This window comes from Neofelis nebulosa, chromosome X (assembly GCF_028018385.1).
Source record: "Neofelis nebulosa isolate mNeoNeb1 chromosome X, mNeoNeb1.pri, whole genome shotgun sequence".
NCBI classification, from domain to species: domain Eukaryota; kingdom Metazoa; phylum Chordata; class Mammalia; order Carnivora; family Felidae; genus Neofelis; species Neofelis nebulosa.
Window position 1 is genome coordinate 64,680,164 of NC_080800.1, and position 26,151 is coordinate 64,706,314.

At 42.5% G+C, this 26,151-nt stretch overlaps 1 protein-coding gene across 1 annotated transcript; it reads left to right on the plus strand.

Annotated features, from left to right (window-relative positions):
• Window positions 1-1,567: 1,567 nt before the first annotated feature.
• PGK1 (phosphoglycerate kinase 1) lies at window positions 1,568-26,151 on the plus strand. The gene is made up of 11 exons (XM_058714637.1): window positions 1,568-1,782; window positions 7,828-7,878; window positions 12,004-12,159; window positions 12,269-12,413; window positions 15,763-15,866; window positions 16,941-17,060; window positions 22,730-22,844; window positions 23,094-23,273; window positions 24,728-24,905; window positions 25,186-25,284; window positions 25,669-26,151. Exons 1-11 carry the CDS (start codon window positions 1,718-1,720, stop codon window positions 25,707-25,709), a joined length of 1,254 nt encoding a protein of 417 aa, XP_058570620.1. The 5' UTR covers window positions 1,568-1,717; the 3' UTR covers window positions 25,710-26,151.

Consider the following 26,151-nt stretch of genomic DNA (forward strand, 5'->3'; position numbering starts at 1 on the left):
CCGACTTCAGCTCAGGTCATGATCTCACTGTCCATGAGTTCGAGCCCCACGTCGGGCTCTGTGCTGACAGCTCAGAGCCTGGAGCCTGCTTCCGATTCTGTGTCTCTCTCTCTCTGGCCCTCCCCCACTCACACTCTGTCTCACTCTCTCTCTCAAAAATAAATAAACATTAAAAAAAAAAAAATGAACTCTGCTCTCACTTCCGGCTGGGCTGGCGGGCGTTTGATTTCCATCCTGCCCAAAGCTAAGTATTCTCATGGCCGGTCCTGCAGGAGTCCTTCTGGGTCCTCTGGCCCAGTCTGTAGGCATCACTACATCTGGTCTTTCTTTTCCCCAGGACCCCTAACTCTTTCTGCTTACAAATCCAGCCAATTCTGCAAGCATGCTGGACATGGAGTACCTATTTCCTAGCAATAGTGTCTGTATTACAGTATCATTATGTTACAGGAGGGTGGGACAGACGCTAGTCCTTGTCTCACGGAGTGGAAGAATGAATCTCCAGAACAACAGTGAGCAAAACGATAAGGTTTACTGAGGGAAAGTATAAAGCTCTCCAGGGTGAGAAGGGTCACAATTGGGTAGCCGCTGAAGATTTTTGCCCCTGCCTTTTTAATCAGGACCTTATTATAAAGTTTGTCAGACTCCACGCATAGCACTTAGCCCAGGCAGGTCCTGAATACATTCATCTTACCCCCCCTTTTTTTTTTATTTATTTATTTATTTATTTTTTACCATTCTCTGCTGCTGCTTCTTCAGCCTCCCACTTGTGCTGCTTCCTACCTCCCTGAAGGTCCTTCATCTCTCCCTGCCTAATGTTAACCCTCTCCCTATTCAGATATATGGACTCTACATCTGGACTGCCTAGGTTTGAATCCACTATTTGCAAGATCTGAAACCCTAGGAAAGTTACTAAACCTCCTTCTGCATCATTTACTTCATCTGTAAAATGAGGAAGGCAATACCTACTTCCGAGTTTTGTAACCATTATTAGTTAATATATGAAAAATGCTATCTATTTGCCATTAGCATTAATTGTGTCAAAACCGGAACAAAGAGATTGCATTTTTAATTATAAAAAAGGGGAAGCTCGGGGCACCTAGGCCATTCCCGAATTCTGAGAGGTCTCAATTATTAAGGTCAATCAGCAGCCTTACTTAGAATTCCGTTTTAGGCAGCCAGGAAACCAGTGCCCTTTGCATCTATACTGGTAGGGCTGCCAAGAATTCCGTGGGGTGGGGGGCGGCGCTTTTACCCGGGCTGTCTGGGGTTTGCTGGGCGCTGCAGTTGCTCCGGGTGGGGCAGCTGCAGGGCCCGGGCGGAGGCCTTGAGCCTGTTACTTTCGCCACGTCCGCCTGGAGCACCACACAGTACCCTTTCCCTCTGCCGACCGCGCGGCACCGCCTCCTGCTCCCGCCCTCAAATCACGAAGGTCTCCAGCGGCCTGCTGCGTGCTGGACGTGACAAATTAAAACCGCACGTCCCACCAGTGTCCTCGCAGACGGACAGCGCCTCAGAGCAATGGCAGGGCGTCGGCGCCTTCTAGCCGCGGCCAATAGTGGCTGCTATGCGCAGCGCGCGGGAGGGGAAAGGGAGGACTGATAGGCGGGGCGGTGTGGCCTGAGCCACTCTCTGCATTCCGCACGCTACTAGAACGTACGTCGGCCGCTTTCTTCTCCGCTGTTTAAGCCTTCAGCCTTGCTGCCGTTGAATTGCCAAGATGTCGCTTTCTAATAAGCTGACTCTGGACAAGCTGAACGTGAAGGCGAAGCGGGTCATCATGAGGTAATTCTGCACATCTGCTCATGCTCCCTCAAGGGCTCTGCTGCCGCGTCTCTGGCCACAGCCAGCTTGCTTCCTTGCCTGCCCAAAGTTGCTTTAGTCCTTGGCTCGGCCCCGTGGGTTCTAGCCCTGCAGAGTGAGGCTGCCCACCATTGTGGCTGAGGCTTTGCTCCAGTTTTACGGTTTCTAATCTCTTGCTCCACCCGAGAAAGGGAGCCGTTTTTGCCCTTTGGAGGTGGCTCCGCCGAGGAAGGGCTCATTTCCGGGACCCATTTTGCCCTCCTTCCTATTCCTGAGATGAGGTTCCATCGTCTCCAGCTCCCAGCCGGCGAGGTGAGATGTAATGCTTAGCCTGCAAATCCCTAGGCCCCAAGAAGGGGACCTTGAAAGGTCATTTGGTTAGTTTCCCTTCCCCCACCGCCCTAGACCATCCCAGATAAATGAGAAAAGGCCCACAATCCAAAGGTCACTGCACAAAAGGAAAAATTTCCCTGAAGAGGTTATTTAGATGTTCAGGAGTAGCACCCCCTAAAGCACTGGGGATGGGAGGGTGGAGCGGGGTGGGGTGCACAGAAGGAGGCCCTACAGAGCTTATGTAACAGGCCTCTCTACATGCCGCCGTTGGACTACAGGCCATGCATGGGGTTTACATCAGAATTGTGACACATTCTGGGTGATGGTAGAGCAGGGTGTGGTTGCTCATTCTTTTTTTCCAACCTCACCTCACAGGTGGCTAGAGAAACAGGATATTAGAAGTGACGATGACTACCCAGGCACTTAGGGGTCTTTTACTCTGCACATGTGGAACCCTGGTCACTTAACCAACATGGCTTCTCCCTTGTATGCCCAAATTGTATGGTGCATGGAACTTTTGTGTTTATCCTTTTTGTAACCTACGGTATATTTGCATGCCAGGAGCAAAGTGCAGGAGGACAGTTAGGTATGTAACTGCTGGACTTGATTGTTGATATACCTTGATAGGATCCAAGGATGGTGCATTTTGGGAGTCACAGGGCTTGCATTGATAGCATTGTGCAGTCTTGTCCTTTTTGGGAAGTGGTTGATTGATGGACAGGCATGTGAATGGCGTGATCCCGCCCCTTTCCCAATTTGGGCTGGTTCAAGTGAGGGCATCTTTTGGATATTAACAGACACATTAGGCAGTAGGGAATCTCCCTTTACCCTAGGCTTAAATATAGGAGGGCACTATGAATTTCATAACTCTGGGCACCGTAAAAGTTGATGCAGCTCTCCCTTTTTCTCTAATTTCATTATGGCCACTATTAGTTTGCAAGTGGCCTTCTTTGTCTTGTTGTGGAAATAGAAAAACAGTATCTTAGGGCCATGAAAAACACCTGGCATCCACATTTTCCCAAATGATCTAGGCATTTGCACTCTGGACAAAGTAGGAATCAAAGCCATCCTGGTATTAAAAATGGGCCCTTTCTACCCTTCTGATGATCTTAAGGAAAGGGGATAGATTCTATAAAAATCGGCCAAGTGGATGTTGGCATGCAACCGGATCGTAGGTTTTTTTTTTTCCAACGTTTTTAATTTATTTTTGGGACAGAGAGAGACAGAGCATGAACGGGGGAGGGGCAGAGAGAGAGGGAGACACAGAATCGGAAACAGGCTCCAGGCTCCGAGCCATCAGCCCAGAGCCTGACGCGGGGCTCGAACTCACAGACCGCGAGATCGTGACCTGGCTGAAGTTGGACGCTTAACCGACTGCGCCACCTAGGCGCCTCCGGATCGTAGGTTTTAATTATTGCCTCTCATCTTCACTGGGCTCAAGGCTGACCTTTCGAGATAACATACACCAGCTGGAAGACAAGGGGTGGGGCGTCACGCTTGCTGGTCACCTTCCTGCAATTGCAGTCTTGGGCTTTATTTTCTCTCCTCAGGGAAACTGGTTTGAGGAATTAACTGGGCTGTTGGAGAGTGAGACTTTAGGAGGTGCTTATCTTTTCTCCCTCCGGACCCAACATGAAATAACTTGCTGTTCAAGGACTCAAAGTTTCACTTAACACAGATTAACCCTGAGCCTTGAAATGAAAACAGCTAGTCCTGTTTTGCTGATGGAAAATTACCTGTCCAAGGTCACTGAACTAGCAAATTGGTGGCAGAGCTAGAACTAGAATTTGGGTCTCTGGCTGCCAGCCAGATCCTCTGAATACTCACCATTGTAAACAAGGACAGGTTAAAGACTGTCTGTGAAGGTTGCAATCCATATTCTTCCCCCTGTACCCAGGATAAATTCTAATTATTTGGCCTGAGGACAAGAAGTTACTTTGTTCCCTATTAATGTATCTCTTTTGAATGGAGTCACATTTTGTAGGACTACTTTTTGGAAGAGCCTAGGCCAGCTATGCCTTGTCAGCTCAAATTTCTTCTTGTTTCCGTGCCTTTATGTAGTGGTTGCTGGCAGTGATTCAGAAATGGGGCCTCCTGAGTGTGGCTTCCCTTGCCTTCTCTCTTTGTCCTGCAAAAGAAAACTCTGATGTTTGCTGAGTCTTCTGGCTCCTGCTTTGAATTGCCCAGGGAAACTGACTGATTTGTTGGGGAACTTCAGATAGCCAGAAACCTGACTGGGTAATTACCAGGTTCCACCTCCATTTTTTTGGTCTCCAGTTGACTCTATAGCCTTTTGAGTAAACTTCCTGCTTATTTTTGCAATGTCACTTCCTTTCTTCCTAACAAAGATTGCCAGTCTTACTCCTTTGCTGACTTGTGAAGCACTTCCCTTTTACCTGCTCCCTTCACCCCTGTTTTGTTTTAAACCTGTGTTTCTTGAACCTGTTGTAACTTGTTAAGCAACAGCTTTGATGTAGTGGAAAAAGAAATGGAGAGGAAAAACTGAGCAGAGAAAAAGTCTTCAAGATGCTCATAATACCCCAATTTTCCAGTCAGAGGGTATTTCCAGTGAAGCAAGAGTGGGCATGGTACTCTTGAGAGCTTTTAATGGGCCGGGAGCCCTGAAATTGCAGGTGTTAGAGACTTGATATCTTACTTTAAATCAATATTTTTGACATTTTATTTTTAAATACTTACAGATTCACAGAAGGTTGCAAAAATAGTACAGAGAAGTCTTTGTTCACCCAATTTCCCCCAGTGGATACATCTTACAAAATTCTGGTACAATATCAAAAGTAGGAGGTTGACATTGGAATAAAGTGTATAGTTCTTTGCTGTGTTATCACACAAAGGTTGTGTGTAACTCCTACCACAGTCAAATTACAAAACTGTCTTGTTTGATCACCACCAAGCCCTCCCTCATTCTACCCCTTCAGAGTCATGCACCTTCCCCCCACTCCCTCCATTCCAATGCCTGGTAACTACTGATCTGTTCCCTGTCCCTAAAATTTTATCATTTCAACAATGTTACATAAGTAGAATTACACAGTATATAACCTTTTGGTATTGGCTTTTTTTTTCACTCAGCTTAATACCCTCTATTTATCCAAGTTGTTGCGTGTATCAGTAGTTCATTCTTTATATTGCTGAGTAGTTTATGGTATGGATGTTGCACAGTTTGTTTAGCCATTCACCCCTTGAAGGACATCTGGCTTTTTTTCAGTTTGGGGCTATTACAAATAAAGCTGCTGTGAACATTGAATATTCATGCACAAGTCTTGGTGTGGACATAGGCTGTCATTTCTCTTGGGTAAACACCTAGGAGTGGAATCACTGGGTCATATGCCTAACCTTTTGAGGAGTTCCTAGGAAGGTTTCCAAAGCAAGCACACTATTTTACATTCCCATCAGCAGTGTATGAGCGATAAGTTTTTCTGCATCCTCACCAGCATTTGGTGTTACTGTTTTTTATTTCAGCCATTCTGATAGCTGCGTAGTGATATCTGAGTTCACGCCTGAGGCTAAGTTCAGGAGTGTTTCAGGGAAGTGGAAATGGAAGGGCTGCCGATTTTACATAGAAGAAGTGGAATGTGTAGGTAAGAGTAATTTCTGTGGTGGAGTCCTCAGAAAGAAGCTAAAAGCAGAGCTGTTGTTGAGATTCTAGGAGATGATGAAAGGAGGTAATCCACAGGCAATGAGAAGGGAGAAGTCCAGTTCTCATCAGTAAGGTATGCCATGGCAGCTTGGATAGATGACACAGATTCTTGAGTTTTTCTGCCCAAAGAATTTCCTCTCTGTAAGGGAGGGAATAGGGAGCACTGCAAAGGTTGGCTTAGGGATCAGCCTGTTGCCATTAGTGCTTTTGACCACAGGCCTTTCTGGGAGCCTGTAAGAAGGAAAATGACACAGGCAATGGGATACTCTGTCTTCTTTGGAATGTACTTTAAGGCTGGCAGGGGCCTTGTTCAGGATATTTAGAGAAGATGCTTGGAATCATAATCAAGTAGCCCGAAACTGAGTAGAGTGTATTTCTGAGCAGAGGCATACTGCTTTTATTTTTGAAGACTTTTAATTAAAATGTTTGAACATAGAATTATTCCTTCAACCCACCTTTGGAATGGCTGCTCTTCAATGATGTAGATTGGAGTACTGTCCTAGGGGGATATAGGAAATTGGTGGTCTTCTTAATAGGTCTAGGATTTTGTAATTGTCTGCCAGGCCTCAAGCATGGCAGCCGTCTTCTCCACTAGGTCATACCTTCCCTGCAGTGTGTGACCTGCTAGCTGTTTTTGTAATGGTTGAAGAAACATTAACATACATAATAATAGCTGCCATTTTTGTATGGCACTTACCATGTACCAGGTACTCTTCTAAGCCCTTTACAGATCACTAACTCATGTAATTCTCACAATAACCAAGAGGTAGATACTATCATTCCTCTTCTATAGATGAGAAAGAAATTTAAGGAAGATTTTGCAGGCAACACTTAGACCCTACAATCAGCTATACCATGTAGTTGTTTTCAGTCAGATTGAATTAGGCTGACATTCCAAGGAGTTCAGAAGAAGAGGGGAGGAATTATTGGTTCTTAAAAAATGAATAGTAAAGCAGTAATCTCTGTTGGGTGACAAAGGAGAGAAATTATTTGCTTGTGCCATCTTGATCACTTCTCTTCCAGTTGTCTATTTGTCAGGTAGGCAGGGTCACATGTTCCACCCTCTCCTATCAGGTTTTTTGAAAGAAGGTATCTTATTTTTATTGTGTGTTTTGCTTGAAGAATCCTGTGAACTTGGTCTTCAACACTTGAGTTTTTTCTGGTCACAAGGCCCCAGGCTTTCTCCAAAAAGAATGATACTCAATTGATGTGTTTTATTTTTCCAGTTACTTTTTTCTTTTTAGTGATGTTAGTTACCTTCACTAGGACCCAGAAATAATACCAAAGGAATCAGAATCAAGATGTATTCCTTAATTACCCCTTACCTATCCAGCTGCCATTTATTATTAGCTACTATCATGCTAGGTCCACATAAAAATCTTTTTAGATGGAACTGGTTTTAGCTTCCCAGGACTTCAGGGCTAATTCCTGTGATTTCAGTTAGGTTTGATTTTTTTTTTTTTTAATTTTTTTTTAACGTTTATTTATTTTTGAGACAGAGAGAGACAGAGCACGAACGGGGGAGGGGCAGAGAGAGAGGGAGACACAGAATCGGAAGCAGGCTCCAGGCTCTGAGCCATCAGCCCAGAGCCCGACGCAGGGCTCGAACTCATGGACTCACAGACCGTGAGATCATGACCTGAGCTGAAGTCGGCCGCTTAACCGACTAAGCCACCCAGGCGCCCCTGATTTTTATTTTTAAAAATTCCTTTTTTAGAGTATGAGATATATACCTAAAAGGACACAAATCATAAGCTCAAAGGCTTATCACAAAACGAACACATTTGTTTAATCACCCTGGTCAAGAAATACACTGTAACCCCAGAAGCACCCTCTGGTGTCTTATCACAGGCCCTACTCCCACCTTCCTCTCCATGGCTAACCACTGTCTTGACTTCTAATGGCACATTATTTTGAAGGTGGATTTTGAACTCCCACCTTATTTAACTGGTTCACTAAAAGTGCCTCTCCTAATCTTTGAGGGAACAACAAATCGAATGGATCATGGCTCTAAACCTGAAATTTTGTTTCTTTTTTAGAGTGGACTTCAATGTTCCAATGAAGAACAACCAGATAACAAACAACCAGAGGTAAGGTCTCTGCTAAACCTTGAGCTTGGTTTAAGATGTGTGTGTGTCCATGGCTAAATAAGATGAAATGGTTTTCTTTTCTTATTGTAGAACTATGGTAAATTAAGCCATATATTCTTGGCTTTCCACAAACCCACTCTCTGGTCTGTTTTATTATAAAAATGTAAAAATTGGGATAAGTCATCTTAAGAAAGTGATTTTTTTAATCTCCCCATGTTTTGAAAATTTGAAGGATTTGGGGTTATGCATTTTTATTTAAATTTTTTTTTTCAACGTTTTTTATTTATTTTTGGGACAGAGAGAGAGACAGAGCATGAACGGGGGAGGGGCAGAGAGAGAGGGAGACACAGAATCGGAAACAGGCTCCAGGCTCCGAGCCATCAGCCCAGAGCCTGACACGGGGCTCGAACTCACGGACCGCGAGATCGTGACCTGGCTGAAGTCGGACGCTTAACCGACTGCGCCACCCAGGCGCCCCAAGGGTTATGCATTTTTAAAAAATAACAAAAGTCGAAGGTTACTTGGCTTCCCTTGGAAAATAAAGAACTGTGCAAGATGATTTTTTATTTTTTTATTTTTATTTATTTATTTATTTTTAACGTTTCATTTATTTTTGAGACAGAGAGAGACAGAGCATGAACGGGGGAGGGGCAGAGAGAGAGGGAGACACAGAATCGGAAACAGGCTCCAGGCTCCGAGCCATCAGCCCAGAGCCCGACGCGGGGCTCGAACTCACGGACCGCGAGATCGTGACCTGAGCTGAAGTCGGACGCTTAACCGACTGAGCCACCCAGGCGCCCCAAGATGATTTTTTAATACTAGTAATATTTAAGCTTACGTGTATTTTTCCACATGGCCCAGATACAATCAGTTTTTGAGAAATTTGATGTAAAGGAAAAGACTTCCGAATTAATATTTTCAGTTAGTTTAGGCTGTTCTAAATATCCTGGCTCCAAAATCAGGAGCAGAAATTTTATATGATAGTATTGCTCTTAATGTTTTTATTTATTTTGAAGGAGAGTGAGACCTTGTGAATGCAGGAGAGTCAGAGAGAGAGAGAGAGAGGGAGGGAGGGAGGGAGGGAGGGGGAGAGAGAGAGAGAGAGAGAGAAAGAGAGAAAGAATCCTAAGCAGGCTCCATGCTGACAGCACAGAGCCCAACACTGGGCTTCATCCTGCAAACTGTGAGATCATGACCTGAGCAGAAATCAAGAGTTGGACGCTTGACCAACTGAGCCACCCAGGCATCCCCCCCTTTTTTTAAAGTAATTTTTAATTTTAAATGAAGGGTTTGAGCTGGAAAGGTGTTTTCCAATGATCTAGAGCAGTGTTGTCTAATAGAAATCTGAGCCAGATATAAAGTTTTCCAATTGCTCCATTAAAAATGTAAAAAGAAACAGGTGAACTTAATTTTAAATAACATATTTTATTTAATCCAGTAAGTCCAAAATAATGATCTCAATATGTAATCAATAAAAAATTAAAGGGACATTGATCATTTTTGGTAGTAAGTCTCCAAGATGCAACATGTATTTTAATAGCACTTCTCAATCTGGACTAGTCGCATCTCTAGTATTTAAGAGGCACATGAGGCTAATGGCTACCTATTAGACAGTACAGGTCTAGACCCAAAACATTTTCAGATATTGGCCCCAGAGTAGAGTCTGGCATTCTACCAAGTACCTCCCTGCTGTGCCATAGTGGAAGGTCTTTGTTTTATACAAGGCAGCTCTGACCTTTCTTGATTTTCATTTTCTGCAGCACACAGAAAAGATAGGAAACAAGCTTATCAAGGTATTTTATGAATAAAAGGCAGATAAACATGTCTGAGTACATTTTTTCATTTTCAGAAAATGTGTTGAGTTCACAAACCGAAGCATTAGAAATAATAGAATTTGCCAATAAGGGATAGCCTTGAAGATTAATTTGTTTTTTTGGGCAAACTTTGTGCCTAATGAAGGTTTCTTCTTTATTTGGTATTAGTGAGTTTTTATATATGTCAAATAGCATAATACATTTTAGAAACATAACTTGGCTTTTTATTCCATTCTCTGCTGCAGTGTCACCTTATCAGAGACTTTCCCTGGCCACCCTGTCTAAAATCCCCTCCACTACTATTCCCCAATCATTGTCTCCCTACCTTTATTTTTTATGCAGCTCTTATTACCACCTGATACACACACATGCACACACATACACCTATTTATATATATACGCACACATATATATAATATATACATATATATATTATATATATACATGTATATACATGTATATACATATATACTTTATATATATACATATATTTATTGTCTCTCCATTAGAATTTCACTTCAGTGAGAGCAGAGACTGTTTTTATTCACTGTTATATTCTCATAATCTGGAAAGGTAACTGGTATAAGAAGAATTCAATAAATATTTGTTGAATAAATGAATGATTTTCTTCATTATTAATTTTAATTTCTGAAAGACTGGCAAAAATGTAAAGCTTGTATTAAATCTTTAAAAAAATTTGACATGTTTAAAGGGAGTTTAATAACTTTTTGGTTAAACTATAGATAATGTGATACATTATTTAAACTATGTTCTATGTAATGTATTTTTTCCTACAAAAAAAGTGCCTTAGGATCTGTAATGAGTGCAAAGAAGTTACTACATATTTTTATTTTTAATTGTTATTTATTTATTTATTTACTTATTTTTTAATATGAAATTTATTGTCAAATTGGTTTCTGTACAACACCCAGTGCTCATCCCAACAGGTGCCCTCCTCAAGAAGTTACTACATATTTTTAAATTTTCCTCAAATTTCTTTTAATGGTGCTAAGATTTGGGAATTTTATTTTTTTTGTTTTTTTTTTTAATTAAAAAAATGTTTTTTTTTTTTTTTTTTTAATTTTTTTTTTTCAACGTTTTTTATTTTATTTATTTTTGAGACAGAGAGAGACATAGCATGAACGGGGGAGGGGCAGAGAGAGAGGGAGACACAGAATCGGAAACAGGCTCCAGGCTCCGAGCCATCAGCCCAGAGCCTGACGCGGGGCTCGAACTCACAGACCGCGAGATCGTGACCTGGCTGAAGTCGGACGCTTAACCGACTGCGCCACCCAGGCGCCCCATAAAAAAATGTTTATTTATTTTTGAAAGAGAGAGAGAGAGCGTGAGCAGGGGCGGGGGCAGAGAGAGAGGGAGACACAGCACAGAATCCAAAGCAGATTCCCGGCTCCCGGCTCCCAGCTGTCATCACAGAGTCTGATGCGAAGCTTGAACTCCCCAACTGCAAGATCATGACCTGAGCCAAAGTCAGACACTTAACCGACTGAGCCACCCAGGTGCCCCAAGATTTGGGAATTTTAGATTTCTTCCTCAGTCACATAAGAGGGATGTTTCAGGGGTCCCTAAGACCACCCCCATATTTGGTGATTCACTAAAAGGACTCACAAGCTTAGCATATAGTTCTCACTGCTAAGGTTTATTATTATAGTGAAAGGATGCATGACAATATCAGCAAGGGGAAAAGACAGATAAAATCTGGAGAAATCCATGCAGGGGCTTCCAGTGCTCTTTCCCTCCAGCAGTGGAAAATGCAGTAGTTGTATGTGTTGTTTCTGCCCAGAAAAGCCCATTAGAGACTCAGCCCCCAAGATTTTTATTGGGAGCTGGTCATATGAGTGCCCACTGCCTAACAACCAACAAAATTCCAGACTCTTAGAGGAAAGCAGGTGTTCAGCATAAATCACCTAGTTTGTACACTCTAGGAGCAGTGAACAGCCCATGTCAGAGAACCAAGGGTCCACTTTGAAAGCCAGGTTCTCAGACACTGGCCGGGGGCCAACTTTGCAAGCAAGTCTTTCTAAAGATAGCAGCCTCAAGCCTGCTATATTAAATCTTTTCTGCCTAAGAGGCAAAACAGGATCAGATGGAACAATCCTAGGTGGAAGGTTAGCATCATAATTGATTTCTTTCCCTGAACATGAACATGAGGACCATCACTGAGTTGCCAACAGATTTGAAGGAATTTAAGAGAAGAAAAAGGGCTTTATATTTTATGAGACCATAAATAAAATAGTTCCCACTAATTCCTAGGAGTAACCTTGCTCTACCGCCTGTCTGTTTTTGGTTACAGAATCAAGGCTGCCATCCCAAGCATCAAATTCTGCTTGGACAATGGAGCTAAGTCAGTTGTTCTTATGAGCCATCTGGGCCGGCCTGATGGTGTCCCCATGCCTGACAAGTACTCTTTGGAGCCAGTTGCGGTAGAACTCAAATCTCTGCTTGGCAAGTAAGTGCCAGGGTCTGGAGCTGGTGGACTCTGACAGGAGATGTTGTGAACCATGTTGTTACTGTTTCTTTCAGACTGCTCAAGTGTCTCCATCTTGTGCTCTCCCCAGGGATGTTTTATTCTTAAAGGACTGTGTGGGCCCAGAAGTGGAGAAAGCTTGTGCTGACCCAGCTGCTGGGTCTGTCATCCTGTTGGAGAACCTTCGCTTTCATGTGGAAGAAGAAGGGAAGGGAAAAGATGCTTCTGGGAATAAGGTAGGACCTGGGACTTTGACATTACTGGGGGTGAGGAGGGCTGAGTCTGTAGAAGACTGAAGAATAGAGGTAGTTCATGTTTACTTTTTCCTTACACACCTTTTTATTGAAGTTTAACACACACCTGTATATGTATATGTATGTATATATACACATATATACACACACATAAATGCATAGCTTGATGAATTACCACAGAGTACACACACCTGTGTAACCACCACCTATGTCAAGGAATAGAATATCGGCTATACTTGGGTATGAGTATTCAGTGGACATGCTTTTGTAGTTGTTCCTTTGGTACCCACTTGGCCTATGATAACATGAGAAATCTGACATTATGTGATAATCCTACTTGGGCTATGATTCCCAAGTGCTGAGAGCAGACATTCACAGGCAGTTGAGGGGGTGGGTGTCCATGCTCTACCAGGTGTTCCTCCAACAGAGCCAGTATTAGATTCTTTTAAGACTGGGACAGTTTTTTTTTAAGCAATAGGCCCTAATGTGTTATGGAAGGACAATGAATATTCTTATTTAGAAGGGGAATTAACTTAATGGTTGAGCTTAGTACTCTTAAAACCATAAATTAAATGTGATATAATTGGGATTTTCTTATAAAAGAATTATGTGAGCAGAAAAAGTACTTTCCTAAGTCAAGTGGAAAGGGACTATTTGGGAAAATTTGTTGTAATTGGGTAAATGATGTTCATGATGACAGTGCCTTGGATTTAAGGCATTTTTTTTTATGCAGTGTAAACCATTTTTTTAAATTCTCTTTAAGATAAGTACAGGTATTATCATCATTTCATAAAGAAATTTAAGTCTCAGAAAGGCACTCATTTTACTAAAATTAAAGGCAATGGTGCTGTTGCTGGGCTTTATATCTAGCTTAGTCCTTTAGATCAGCAAACTTTTTCTATAAAGGGCCAGATGATAAGGCTTTGTAAGCTGTACAGTCATGACTGTATATGATCCTGTTGGAGTTACTCAACTCTGGTGTTGTGCAAAAACGACCATAGTTAAAAACCACCCAAAACAAACAAAAAAAGAGCAACTGTAGATAATCCACAAGATAGATTACTATGACCTGACAACCATAATTCAAATATTAAATGATAAGTTGGCTCTTTGAGGATGATTTAGAATTTGCCTATTGGTAGAAGAGAAGCTGAAGTCATCCTTTAGAACTTTCCACTCTTAAGGTGTTTAGTGTCTTGGGGAACAAGATTCTTTGAGGCTAGTATCTCAATCTCCTGTTGTACTTCTGGTGTTTCTTTTTAAATTTTTTTAACATTTAATTTATTTTTATTTTTTGAGAGAGAGTGCGAGCAGGGGAGGGACAGAGAGGGAGACACAGAATCCAAAGCAGGCTCCAGGCTTTGAGCTGTCTGCACAGAATCTGATGCAGGGCTGGAACCCATGAATGTGAGATCATGACCTGAGCCGAAGTTGGATGCTCAACTGACTGAGCCACCCAGACACCCCTCTGGTGTTTCTTAAGGTCATCGGAGTACCAGCTTTCAAGCAGTTTCTTTTCTTAGCAACTCAGGCCTTATCCTGCCTTTGGCATGGTCTTGGTACAGTAGTAGGAGTCAAATGCTGACCTCAAATTTGGTGCCCTTTTAGAGTGAGAATCACTTGCACAGACTCTAGGACTTAGAGGTGGTAGCAAATAGAGGGAAAACCTGTTATTCAGGGAGTGATGAACTAACTGTGCTAGACTATGACATTTTTAGTTAATTAACTTTGCATTTAAACACACATTAGTGTCAAGTGTCCAGTGGCTTTGATGCTCGAAATTTCAAGACCTAGTAGTAAGTTCAAAATAGATAAAAACAACAACAAAGCAGGGACATAAGAGTTTTCCTTCTTCCAGTGTACCCACATTGGTCTTTTAGGAACATTTTATTTATTGGCAGATCAAAAATGAGAAATGGGTTCTGAATATTGTTAATTTCTATAGTGCCTTTTTCATGAAGAGCTTCAATTTGCCCCCTTTTTCCTTAAACAGTTCTTAAAGGGGTTATCATGTCTTTAATAGATGAGAAGATGTCGGGGACAGAGATCAACTTGCCAAAGGTTTTCACAGTGAATTAGTGTTAGAGTTGGGGCTAGAACCCAGGTGTCCTGCCATTTGGGCAGTGTTTTCATTACTACACGAATAATCTTCCAGTCACCAAGGGCTGGTGATATTCTATTCTAGAAAGATTATGTGGGTTCTGCAGTCTTTAATTTTAGCATTTAGGGCCCCTGCATTCTTTGGGTCATTAGAGGAAAGCCCCTGTTCTTTGTGCAGCCTCCTTCACTTTGAAACACAGGGGAGTGGGATTGGCAGTGACTAAAATAAACATCTGTGCTGTATATTCTTCAGTGCCACGTCCCCCCATGCATTTTTCTTGGTCTCTTTCTGGAGATCTTTGTCCATCCTTACATCCTGCTTTAGGTCCCTTTTTTTTGGGTGGGGGGATCCCTGGATCCCTCTTTCTCTTAAAAATGTCTCTCTCAAAAGTGAGACTTTTTTTTGAGAGAGAGAGAGAGGGTGTAAGTGAGCGATGGGCAGAGAGGGAGAGGAAGGGAGGAAGGGAGAGAGAGAGAGAAAGAGAGAGAAGCAGGGCTCACCTGATACAGGGCTCGAACTCACAAATCATGAGATCATGACCTGAGCTGAAGTCAGATGCTTAATGACTGAGCCACCCATGGTGCCGAGGTGACATTTCAAAGCCATGTTTTACTTCTAATTTTGCTTCTCTTTTTGGTAGAAGTGTATTTCTTGTTTTCTTAGATGCCTAACTTCTAGGGAAGATTCTATAAAATACAGCCTTTTAATATATATAAAATATTTCTGAGGTCCTTTTCTGTTGCCATGTGTCCACCTGCCTTCTCTGTCCCAGGCTCATGAAGAATATGTGTGAGGGCCTCTCCCTTTGCAAAAAGGCCGTGGTATCTAGAAGCCTGCGTCAAGTATAATCCTGACTTTTACAAGGATATGTTAAAATGAGGATATGAGTCAAGCTAAGAAAAGGGAAAGATAATCAGAATCTTGTCCTAGGAGTTGGGGAGAGGTCAGTGGGATGTGATTAGCTTTGTGTGACTAGAAGTTAAGCCATGGTTCAGGAATCTTAAGTTTTCAATTTGAGGCAAGATGATGGAGAGCAGAATGTAGAAGTGACCAAAAGACCTGGAGTATTTGGAAAAAGAAATATATCCTATTGCTTGCTGTGAAAATTGCTGTCCCACCAACTCTGGGTCTTTAGAGATGTTCAAAAGGACTCTTGGTATGAAATGCTTTTACAGTTGTCTTAGCAGCAATCAACATTTTCTGTTTGTTTTTGTATTTTTGATGTTGCAGGTTAAAGCTGAGCCAGCCAAAATAGAAGCCTTCCGAGCTTCACTTTCCAAGCTAGGAGATGTCTATGTCAATGATGCTTTCGGCACTGCTCACCGAGCCCACAGGTACTAAGAGTCTTGTTTGATGTTGAACTGGGAACAGTAATCCTCTCTTTACTGGAATAGCCCAAGTTCTGGGTTGTTTTTGGAGATTTCTGTGAGTGATGTATTATATAGAACATGATCCTTTCAGCCTCTGTTTCTAATTGGAGCTTCCAATTAGAGTGTGGTTCTTTTTTTAAAAAAATTTAAATGTTTATTTAATTTTGAGAGAGAGAGAAAGAGAGCACAAGTAGGGGACGGGCAGAGAGAAACGGAGACACAGAATCTGAAACAGGCTCCGGGCTCTGAACTAGTAGCACAGAGCCCAAAGCTGGGCTTGAACTCACAAACTGTGAGATCATGACCTGAGCCGAATTCAGATACCCAACTGACTGAACTACACAGGTGCCCCTAGACTGTGGTTCTTGTTGAATATCCTTGGTTCTTATTTTATTGAGGAAATAAAAGTGAAACATGTTGAGAATTATGGAGCTTTTTGTCAAGCTTTAGGAAGAGGTTGCTCTTAGGATATTTCAGGTAGAGTCCTCCCTGTGTTAAAATTGTTAGATCAGAGTCTTTTAAAAGTTGTTTATTTATTTATTTTTGAGAGGGTGAGCACAAGTGGGGGAGGGGCAGAGAGAGAGAGAGGGAGATACAGAATCCGAAGCAGGCTCCAGGCTCTGAGCTGTCAACGCAGAGCCTGGCTTGAACCCCTGAACTATGAGATCATGAGCTGAGCTGAAGTTGAACGCTTAACCGACTGAGCCACCCAAGTGCCCCTATAAGATCAGGGTCTTATGCTGTTATTAGGAAGCAATTGAGGAGTTTTCTCCTGTTGTCACCAATTGGCTGATTTGCTTATTATGGTTAAACCCTTGACTTGAAGACTATTAATTGGGTATCTTAAATTCTACTTAAGGTCATTGCTTTTTACTTGCTCCCTTTGGCCCTGCTCTATTAATCAAAAACCTTATGTGTTTTAAGTGCAGTTTAAGGTTGAAAACTGTGAAAGTATTTCAACGATAAGGAGATGGCCTCTAGAATTGGGAGAATTGGTAAGGGATTGACCAAAATTTAAATATCTCTGTTCTTTTCTAGCTCCATGGTGGGAGTCAATCTGCCACAGAAGGCTGGAGGTTTCTTGATGAAGAAGGAGCTGAACTACTTTGCCAAGGCCTTGGAGAGCCCAGAGCGACCCTTCCTGGCCATTCTGGGCGGGTATCAAGAACCTTTCTGAGATCATGTTTTAAATAGTATATTTGCCTGATAGTAGGCCATGACTTGGGTGGTTTTTTGTCAGAAAGCACAATCAAAGTGGGTAACTGAGGAGAATTTGATAAAGGGACTATCTATCTACCACGGTGTAGGTAGGGTTCAGGGAAACCCCAAAAGGACAGTATAGTAATCTGGGGCTAGACACAGCCATCACAGTCCCTAGGCCTGAAGGGACAAAGAGAAGAAGTGGTTATCAGAATCCAGAGAGGGTAGTTGTGTGGAGAGGGCCCTCTGATGGAAACTGTAGCCTTGGTCAGGGGACATTGGGATAGCCAGGGAAATAAATACTTTCATCTCCCTTCAGTCTTCTGATATTCCCTCTCCCACTTCCAATTGGCTGCAACCCAACTGGAAGCCAGAGAGCCCCTTGATGCAGTCCATGCAGGTCAGCCTCCTGGGACAAAACAGGGCCCAGAAGGAGAGCAAGTGGTTTTGGAGGGAAGAATGGGAAAAATTTACCATAGTTGCTCATCTTACTGTTTTTGAAGCCTTTGAGCCTTTCACATACATACAGTATGGCAAGAATAACCATGAAAATCCCCTCATATGTATTTAATTTATCCTTTGGAACTCATTTCCCCTAATTATATACCTTTTCATATTTTCCCCTATGGGGAAAGGTACCACGTAGATAATGATATTCTAATGGCTTAGAAGTAGAAATTTCAGAATTGCAAAGGTTAAGAGGCTAGGAAGATAGATTTTAGGTGATAGAGTGGGCACAGGGACCTAGTGTACTGCTTGGATAAGATAACTTCCTGTCACTTGGCATGGCTATCTAGGTAGCACCCTTGTTATGGCTGGATGCCACTGACCCTTCTGTGAGCATGTTTTCTTTTTTCCATGGGATTGAACACACTCAGCATTTTCCTATGAAAGCTGACTCTGGAGTTCGGTGTCAGTTTCAGGTAGCATAGTTGCTCTTCAGGCTTCATGAGCCCAGTTTCAGGGTCCTAAAAATAATTCAGGTGGGTACAGGTTGTCATCTGTGTCCTAGAAGTATTGCCCCTCTTGTGCACTGAGTTATAAAGGTCACACTCTTATCTTTGCTGCTCTGGAGATTAGGATTTGAGCTTCTTTTCTTCATCCTTCTGTAGTCCTGTAATATGGTAATGAGTGCCACCTAGTTGTTATGGTTAGGTTTTAGGCTGACCCTGAAATCGCTGTTTTGGGGAAAGTTGATGTGGAGGGTCTTTTTTTGCCACCTTTCTTCCAGTGTAGTCTTAGACCATTCGCAGTTTGGGGGAAATTTTACATTTTATTTAAAAAACATGTGGAAGCACCAAACATGTACAGAAGTTGAGAGAACAGTATAATCAGCCCCCAGGTACCTAATACCTTGCTTCAACAATTACTGACATTTTTGTCAGGAGTACAGCATTTTCAAGCAAATCTTAGACATATAATTTCACTTAATAGCTCAGTATGTATCTCATAACTGATCAGGAGATTTCTTTTTCAGTAACCACCATGTTATACTTAATACAATTTAACAGTTTTCTTACTGTCATCTAATATCAAGTTTGTATTCAGAAGTTCTTTGTCATCTCAGAAATTATCTTTTTACAGTTGGTTTGGTTGAATAAGGATCCAGATGAAGTCCATGCCTTGAGTTTGGTTGTTAGGCATATTTTATTCTGTAGTAGTCTTCTTTTCCTTATTGTTTTCATTCCATTGATTTGTTGAAGAAGCTGGGCACTTGAGCTGTAGCATATCCATCCCACATTCTTCAGAAGAGATTGAGTCTCTTTCCTTTTCTCCCTCTTATTTATTTTCTCTCTCTTGTGCTCTTGCTCTGTGTGTGGGGATAGTAGTTAATCCATGTTTAACCCTTGGTGGTGACCAGTCTTTACAAGGGAGATAAACAGTCTCTTGCCATTCAGTACCCCATGTCACTGTTGTTTTGAACCTCCCTCTCACAAATCATAGCATAGGGCCTTTCACAGGGTAGGCATCATCTTGTTTATTGAATGAAGAGGGAAACAGGCCCAAGGGGATCTCTTGTTTGTTTCAATGGAATTTATATATTTAGGAGTGTTTATGTTTAGTTTTTTTTTTCTCTCTCAGGGAGCTGAAAGGTAGGTCTGTATTTATTGTCTTATTTACTTATACTAGAAGCTCTGAAGGTGTAGAGGTCTTTGGTTTTTGCCCACTGATATTTCTCAAAGACCTAGAACACTGTTTGGCACAGAGAAGGTGCTTGATAGATGTGTTGAGTTAAGTGGTCCAGTAGAATCATAAGTGCCATAAACCACATGTCCCAGCAACTGAACATAGATCTAAGAGTGTGGATACCTGTTTTTGCTCGGTATATAGTTGTTTGGTATATGATCTGATCCCTTCTGTAGGGTTGGGACAGTTTTGAATGGGCTCAGGGATCCCACAGTTAGCAGTCTTGCTGAAGTATAATTAATTAGCTGTCTTGACTTCTGGTTTTTGTGGGGAGAAGGCAAACTAGACCTGTTTGGGTCTCATGGTTTCTTTAGACAGTAGGTCTTTTTCTTTTTTCTTTTCTTTTCTTTTCTTTTCTTTTCTTTTCTTTTCTTTTCTTTTCTTTTCTTTTCTTTTCTTTTCTTTTCTTTTCTTTTCTCTTTTTGTTCTGCCAGAGTGTGAGTGGGGGAGGGGCAGAGGGATAAAGAAGCTTAAGCAGGGTTCATGCACAGGCCCAGCATAAAGCCTGATGTGGGGCTCGATCCCAAGACTGAGATCATGAACTGAGCCAAACTCAACTGTCAGATGCTCAACCGACTGAGCTACCCAGGCGCCCCAATAGTAGGTATTCTACATCCTTTATGTTGTAGAAGTTTTCTTAGAAATAGATTGGCCTTTTGGGTTGAAGAAACATAGGGCAAAGTTAGCCAATACTCTTTTTCTTCTTCCAAGTTTTTATTTAAATTCCAGTTAGTTAACATACACTGTAATATTAGTTTCAAGTGTAGAATTTAGTGATTCATCACTTATATAGAACACCTAGAGCTCATCACAAGTGCCCTCCTTAATACCCATCACCCATTTAACCCATTCTCCCCACATACCTCCCCTTTCCAGCAACCCTCAGTTTCTTCTCTATAGTTAAGAGTCTGTTTTTTGGTTTGCCTCTCTTTTTTCTTCCCCCATGTTCATCTGTTTTGTTTCTTAAATTCCACACATGAGTGAAACTGTATGGTATTTGTCTTTCTCTGACTTACTTATTTTGTCCATTCTGATACCCTATGTCTTTTGGTTGGCGCATTTAATCCATTTACATTCAGTGTTATTATAGAAAGATACGGGTTTAGAGTCATTGTGATGTCTGTATGTTTTATGCTTGTAGTGATGTCTCTGGTACTTTGTCTCACAGGATCCCCCTTAGGATCTCTTGTAGGGCTGGTTTCGTGGTGACAAATTCCTTCAGTTTTTGTTTGGGAAGACCTTTATCTCTCCTTCTATTCTAAATGACAGACTTGCTGGATAAAGGATTCTCGGCTGCATATTTTTTCTGTTTAGCACACTGAAGATATCGTGCCAAGCCTTTCTGGCCTGCCAAGTTTCAAAGGAGAGATCAGTCACGAGTCTTATAGGTCTCCCTTTATATGTGAGGGCACGTTTATCCCTTGCTGCTTTCAGAATTTTCTCTTTATCCTTGTATTTTGCCAGTTTCACTATGATATGTCGTGCAGAAGATCGATTCAAGTTACGTCTGAAGGGAGTTCTCTGTGCCTCTTGGATTTCAATGCCTTTTTCCTTCCCCAGTTCAGGGAAGTTCTCAACTATAATTTCTTCAAGTACCCCTTCAGCACCTTTCCCTCTCTCTTCCTCCTCTGGGATACCAATTATGCGTATATTATTTCTTTTTAGTGTATCACTTAGTTCTCTAATTTTCCCCTCATACTCCTGGATTTTTTTATCTCTCTTTCTTTCAGCTTCCTCTTTCTCCATAACTTTATCTTCTAGTTCACCTATTCTCTCCTCTGCCTCTTCAATCCGAGCCGTGGTGGTTTCCATTTTGTTTTGCATTTCGTTTAAAGCGTTTTTCAGCTCCTCGTGACTGTTCCTTAGTCCCTTGATCTCTGTAGCAAGAGATTCTCTGCTGTCCTGTATACTGTTTTCAAGCCCAGCGATTAATTTTATGACTATTATTCTAAATTCACTTTCTGTTATATTATTTAAATCCTTTTTGATCAGTTCATTAGCTGTTGTTATTTCCTGGAGATTCTTCTGAGGGGAATTCTTCCGTTTGGTCATTTTGGACAGTCCCTGGAGTGGTGAGGACCTGCAGGGCACTTCCCCCGTGCTGTGGTGTATAACTGGAGTCGGTGGGCGGGGCCGCAGTCCGACCTGATGTCTGCCCCCAGCCCCCTGCTGGGGCCACAGTCAGACTGGTGTGTGCCTTCTCTTCCCCTCTCCTAGGGGCGGGATTCACTGTGGGGTGGCGTGGCCCGTCTGGTCTACTTGCACACTGCCAGGCTTGTGGTGCTAGGGAGCTGGCGTATTAGCTGGGGTGGGTAGGCAAGGTGCACGGGGGCGGGAGGGGCCGGCTTAGCTCGCTTCTCCTTAGGTGATCCGCTTCAGGAGGGGCCCTGTGGCAGTGGGAGGGAGTCAGATCCGCTGCTGGAGGTTTGGCTCTGCAGAAGCACAGAGTTGGGTGTTTGTGTGGAGCGAGCAAGTTCCCTGGCAGGAACTGGTTCTCTTTGGGATTTTGGCTGGGGGATGGGCGGGGGAGATGGCGCTGGCGAGCGCCTTTGTTCCCCGCCAAGCTGAGCTCTGCCGTCCGGGGGCTCAGCAGCTCTCCCTCCCTTTGTCCTCCAGCCTTCCCGCTTTCTGAGCAGAGCTGTTAACTTCTGACCTCCCAGACGCTAAGTCGCGCTTGCTGTCGGAACACAGTCCGTCCGGCCCCTCCGCTTTTGCCAGCCCGACTCGGGGGCTCTGCTTGGCCGGCGAGCCGCCCCTCCGCCCCGGCTCCCTCCCGCCAGTCCGTGGAGCGCGCACCGCCTCGCCGCCCTTCCTACCCTCTTCCGTGGGCCTCTCGTCTGCGCTTGGCTCCGGAGACTCCGTTCTGCTAATCCTCTGGCGGTTTTCTGGGTTCTTTAGGCAGGTGTAGGTGGAATCTAAGTGATCAGCAGGACGCGCGGTGAGCCCAGCGTCCTCCTACGCCGCCATCTTCCGGAACCCAGCTGACTTACTTATTTTGCTTAGCATGATACTTTCTAGTTCCATCCACATCATTACAAATGGCAAGATTTCATTTTTTTATGGCTGAGTAATATTCCATTGTATGTATATACCACATCTTTATCCATTCATCAGTCCATGGACGTTGGGCTCTTTCCCTAATTTGGCTATTGTTGATAATGCTGCTATAAACATCGGGGTGAATGGATCCCTTCAAATTAGTACTTTTGTATCCTTTGGGTAAATACCTAGTAGTGCAATTGCTGCTGGGTTGTAGGGTAGTTGTATTTTTAACTTTTTGAGGAACCTCCATACTATTTTCCAGAGTAGTTAGCCAATAATTTTGTCACTTGGAGGACATTTCCTTGTTCCTGTGCCTTGGTATAAAAACTCAGGCACTATTTAATACCACTTCCTTAGTCCATCTGTTCTTTTGGTGATGTTCTTGCTTTCCCTTCTAGAGCTAAAGTTGCAGACAAGATCCAGCTGATCAATAATATGCTGGACAAAGTCAATGAGATGATTATTGGTGGTGGAATGGCTTTTACCTTCCTTAAGGTGCTCAACAACATGGAGGTAGGAAACCAATGCTAAGTGGATGTGAAATCGCTCTCCATGAGAAATAGCAGGTTATGTAAATTTAAAAAGCAAACCAGCTTCTGACATGAGCCCTAGCAAAACTTCCATTTTTATTTATTTTGAAAGTTGTTTTTCTTTTGTCCTGGAATTGTTTCTTTATATTGTATTGTATCTTATTCCTATGCTTTGTGAGGTAATCATGTTCTTAGTGTAGAGGCTGATCTTCATCTTGGCTCCTGTGTATAGATTGGCACTTCTCTGTTTGATGAAGAGGGAGCCAAGATCGTCAAAGATCTGATGTCCAAAGCTGAGAAGAATGGTGTGAAAATTACTTTGCCTGTTGACTTTGTCACTGCTGAAAAGTTTGATGAGAATGCCAAGACTGGGCAAGCCACTGTGGCCTCTGGCATACCTGCTGGCTGGATGGTGAGTCACTTGGGTGGTTGGTAATATGAGTGAACAAAAACATTTTGATTTCATTCATTCATTCACTCATTCATTCATTCATTCATTCATACATTCACTCACTTCTTCACTCATTTATTCAACCAACCAGCAAACATTTTAAAAGAAGCTCTACAGGAAATCTCTGTCAGAGAGGGCTCCAAGTGTAGCAGTGAGACCCTCCTCAAGAGAGAATCCATTGGGGGGGAAAAGCAATGGTATGATTGCTGCTGTCTTCATCAGTAATGTGGGGGCAAAACCATGTTTTGTTTCCTCGTTTATTAAGTACTTGACTATGTGCTGGGGATGGTGCTATGTACTATCATGATTTGGACTGTTCTGGATTATGTTGTTACCTAGAAACCTATATAAAAATCTTATATGAAAACATTAAGATAGAATTATACTGATTATAAAGAGGAAAAAAGGTGTGTGTACATTAAAGACTAAATAGTTGATTGTAGTGTTCTATACATATCATTTTTTAGAGAGAGTGTGAACAGGGGAGAGGGGCAGAGGGAGAGAAAAAGAGAATCTTAAGCAGGCTCCACACAGCCCATGGCTGGACTTGGGGCTTGATCCCATAACCCGGGGATTATAACTGCTGAGCCAAAATCAAGGGTTGGATGCTCAACCAACTGAGCCACCCAGGCACTCCTCCACATATTATCATTTTAATAGCTGTATAAAATCATATGTTGACAAACTAGTTTGCTTACTCATTTTCCTTTTGTTAAGCATGCGGATATTATTTATTTCATTGTTTCTCAAAGTGTGGTTCCAAGAATAGCAGCATCAGCAACATTTTGGAACTTGTTAAAAAAATGCAAGTTTCAGAGCCCTACCCCTGATTTACTGAATCAGAAACTCTGGGAGTTGGGCCCAGCAATTTTTGCTGGAACAAGCCCTCCTTGTGATTCCAATGCATGCCAAAGTTTGAGAACCACTGAATCTAGATAAGCATTTCTCAACCTTGGCACTATTGACATCTCAGGTAATTTTCGTTGTGGGGGCTGTTCTGCACATTGCAGGATGTTGAGCAGCATCCCTGACTTTTACTCGCTAGATGTCAGTAGAATCTCCCTCTTCTTCCCAAGTTGTGACAACCAAATGTCTTCATACATTGCTACATGACTCCTGGGGATGGGCAGAATTGACCCTGGTTGAAAACTACTGATTTAGTTCTTCACAGTCATAAATAGTGTGGTTAAGAATGCTTTCTTTTTTTTTTAAATCAAATAACCTGAGGTTCTCCCTTGCATTTGATCTTCCATAAAGGGCATGAGCAGGTTTATAATTTTAAAGACTGAAGGGTATCTTTTGGTTCTACAAAAAACTCTTGTGTTCTGCCTTGAGTTCAGGTCTTGGTGGAGGTGGTATTTATTTCTGTAAGTAGCTTTTCTTGGTAGCTCATCTTCTTTAACTCTGCCTCCTAGGGCTTGGATTGCGGTCCTGAGAGCAGCAAGAAGTATGCTGAGGCAGTTGCTCGGGCTAAGCAGATTGTGTGGAATGGCCCTGTGGGCGTATTTGAATGGGAAGCTTTTGCCCAAGGAACCAAAGCCCTCATGGATGAGGTGGTGAAAGCCACTTCCAGGGGCTGCATCAGCATCATAGGTAAAGGATCCTCTACAAAGTTAATGCCAGTATGATCTGACTGAATTCTGATCAGCAGGAAGTAGAAGGGAAATGATTAACTTTTAGTGAGCTTCTTACTGCCAGTTGAATCTTGAGAGCTGAACGGGTGTGTATAATCCATGGAGGAACATCTTAATGAGATGGAGTTGGGGGTTCGTCAGCTATCTTTGGGCTTATGAGCATACTGCCTTATAGTTTGGTGCCAATACTTTTTATTTTTTTTCTTTTCTCTCCTTTTAACTTGGCTTTCATTCAACAGGTGGTGGAGACACTGCCACTTGCTGTGCCAAATGGAACACAGAGGATAAAGTCAGCCATGTGAGCACTGGGGGTGGTGCCAGTTTAGAGCTCCTGGAAGGTGAGATTCTTCTGTTTCTAGGCTTGTTTGGGGGAAGGTGGGGGGTTATGTGGTGAGAGGTGTAGAATGGAGTGGAGCTAGTAGGTAGTGTTGTCATTACTGTTCATTATTAGCTGGACAGTACAAATGGAGGAACTTCAAATAAGGCTCCTAGCATCCATTTTGGGTTGGGAGGGGCAGAGAGGAAGACTTATTCCAGAGAGGTTACACTCTAGTAGACCTAGGATCCAAAATGTAAAAGTTAACCAACTCTTGGTCATAGATCTATCCTAAGGAAGATAGATGTTCCAATGTTATTGGGACATGTTGGGAAGATAGGAGGCATATCTGGCTTCATGGTCCTATAGTAATGCTGTCTGTGTGTGTGTGCTTTCTCAAAAACAGGTAAAATCCTTCCTGGGGTGGATGCTCTCAGCAGTGTTTAGTACTTTCCTGCCTTTTGGTTCCTGTGCACAGCCCCTAAGTCAACTTAGCACTTGTTGCATCTCTACTTGGCATTAGCTAAAATCTTCCCCCATGTCAAGATTCAGCTAGTGGCCAAGAGATGTAACGCTAGGAACCCTTAAAACAGTTGCACGGCATCTCAGCTCTTCTTTACTGCACCCTGGATTTGCCTACATTCTTCAAGATACCATTTGAATTTCTTAGTGACTAAACCATTGTGCATTCTAGATTGCATATATTTATATTTTGCCTGTTAAAAGAAAATGAGCTGTGTTAGCTTCTCTTTTTGAAGTAGCTTATTCTGATTAACTTTGTCATTGTTTCACTGCTCAGAATGGAAATAAGATGATATTCTAATGGTAGGTAGGGAGACAAAGTTGGTGATCTATTCAATAAATAATAAAAGTATCCATTGAAATGGGA

What these genes read in the sequence shown, in the direction of transcription:
- PGK1 (XM_058714637.1), top strand. Translation starts at nt 1,718, where the DNA reads ATGTCGCTTTCTAATAAGCTGACTCTGGACAAGCTGAACGTGAAGGCG. An exon ending in AAGATGCTTCTGGGAATAAG is followed by an intron (nt 12,414 to 15,762) that starts GTAGGACCTGGG and finishes TTGATGTTGCAG; the next exon opens with GTTAAAGCTGAGCCAGCCAA. An exon ending in TTCCTGGCCATTCTGGGCGG is followed by an intron (nt 17,061 to 22,729) that starts GTATCAAGAACC and finishes TTTCCCTTCTAG; the next exon opens with AGCTAAAGTTGCAGACAAGA.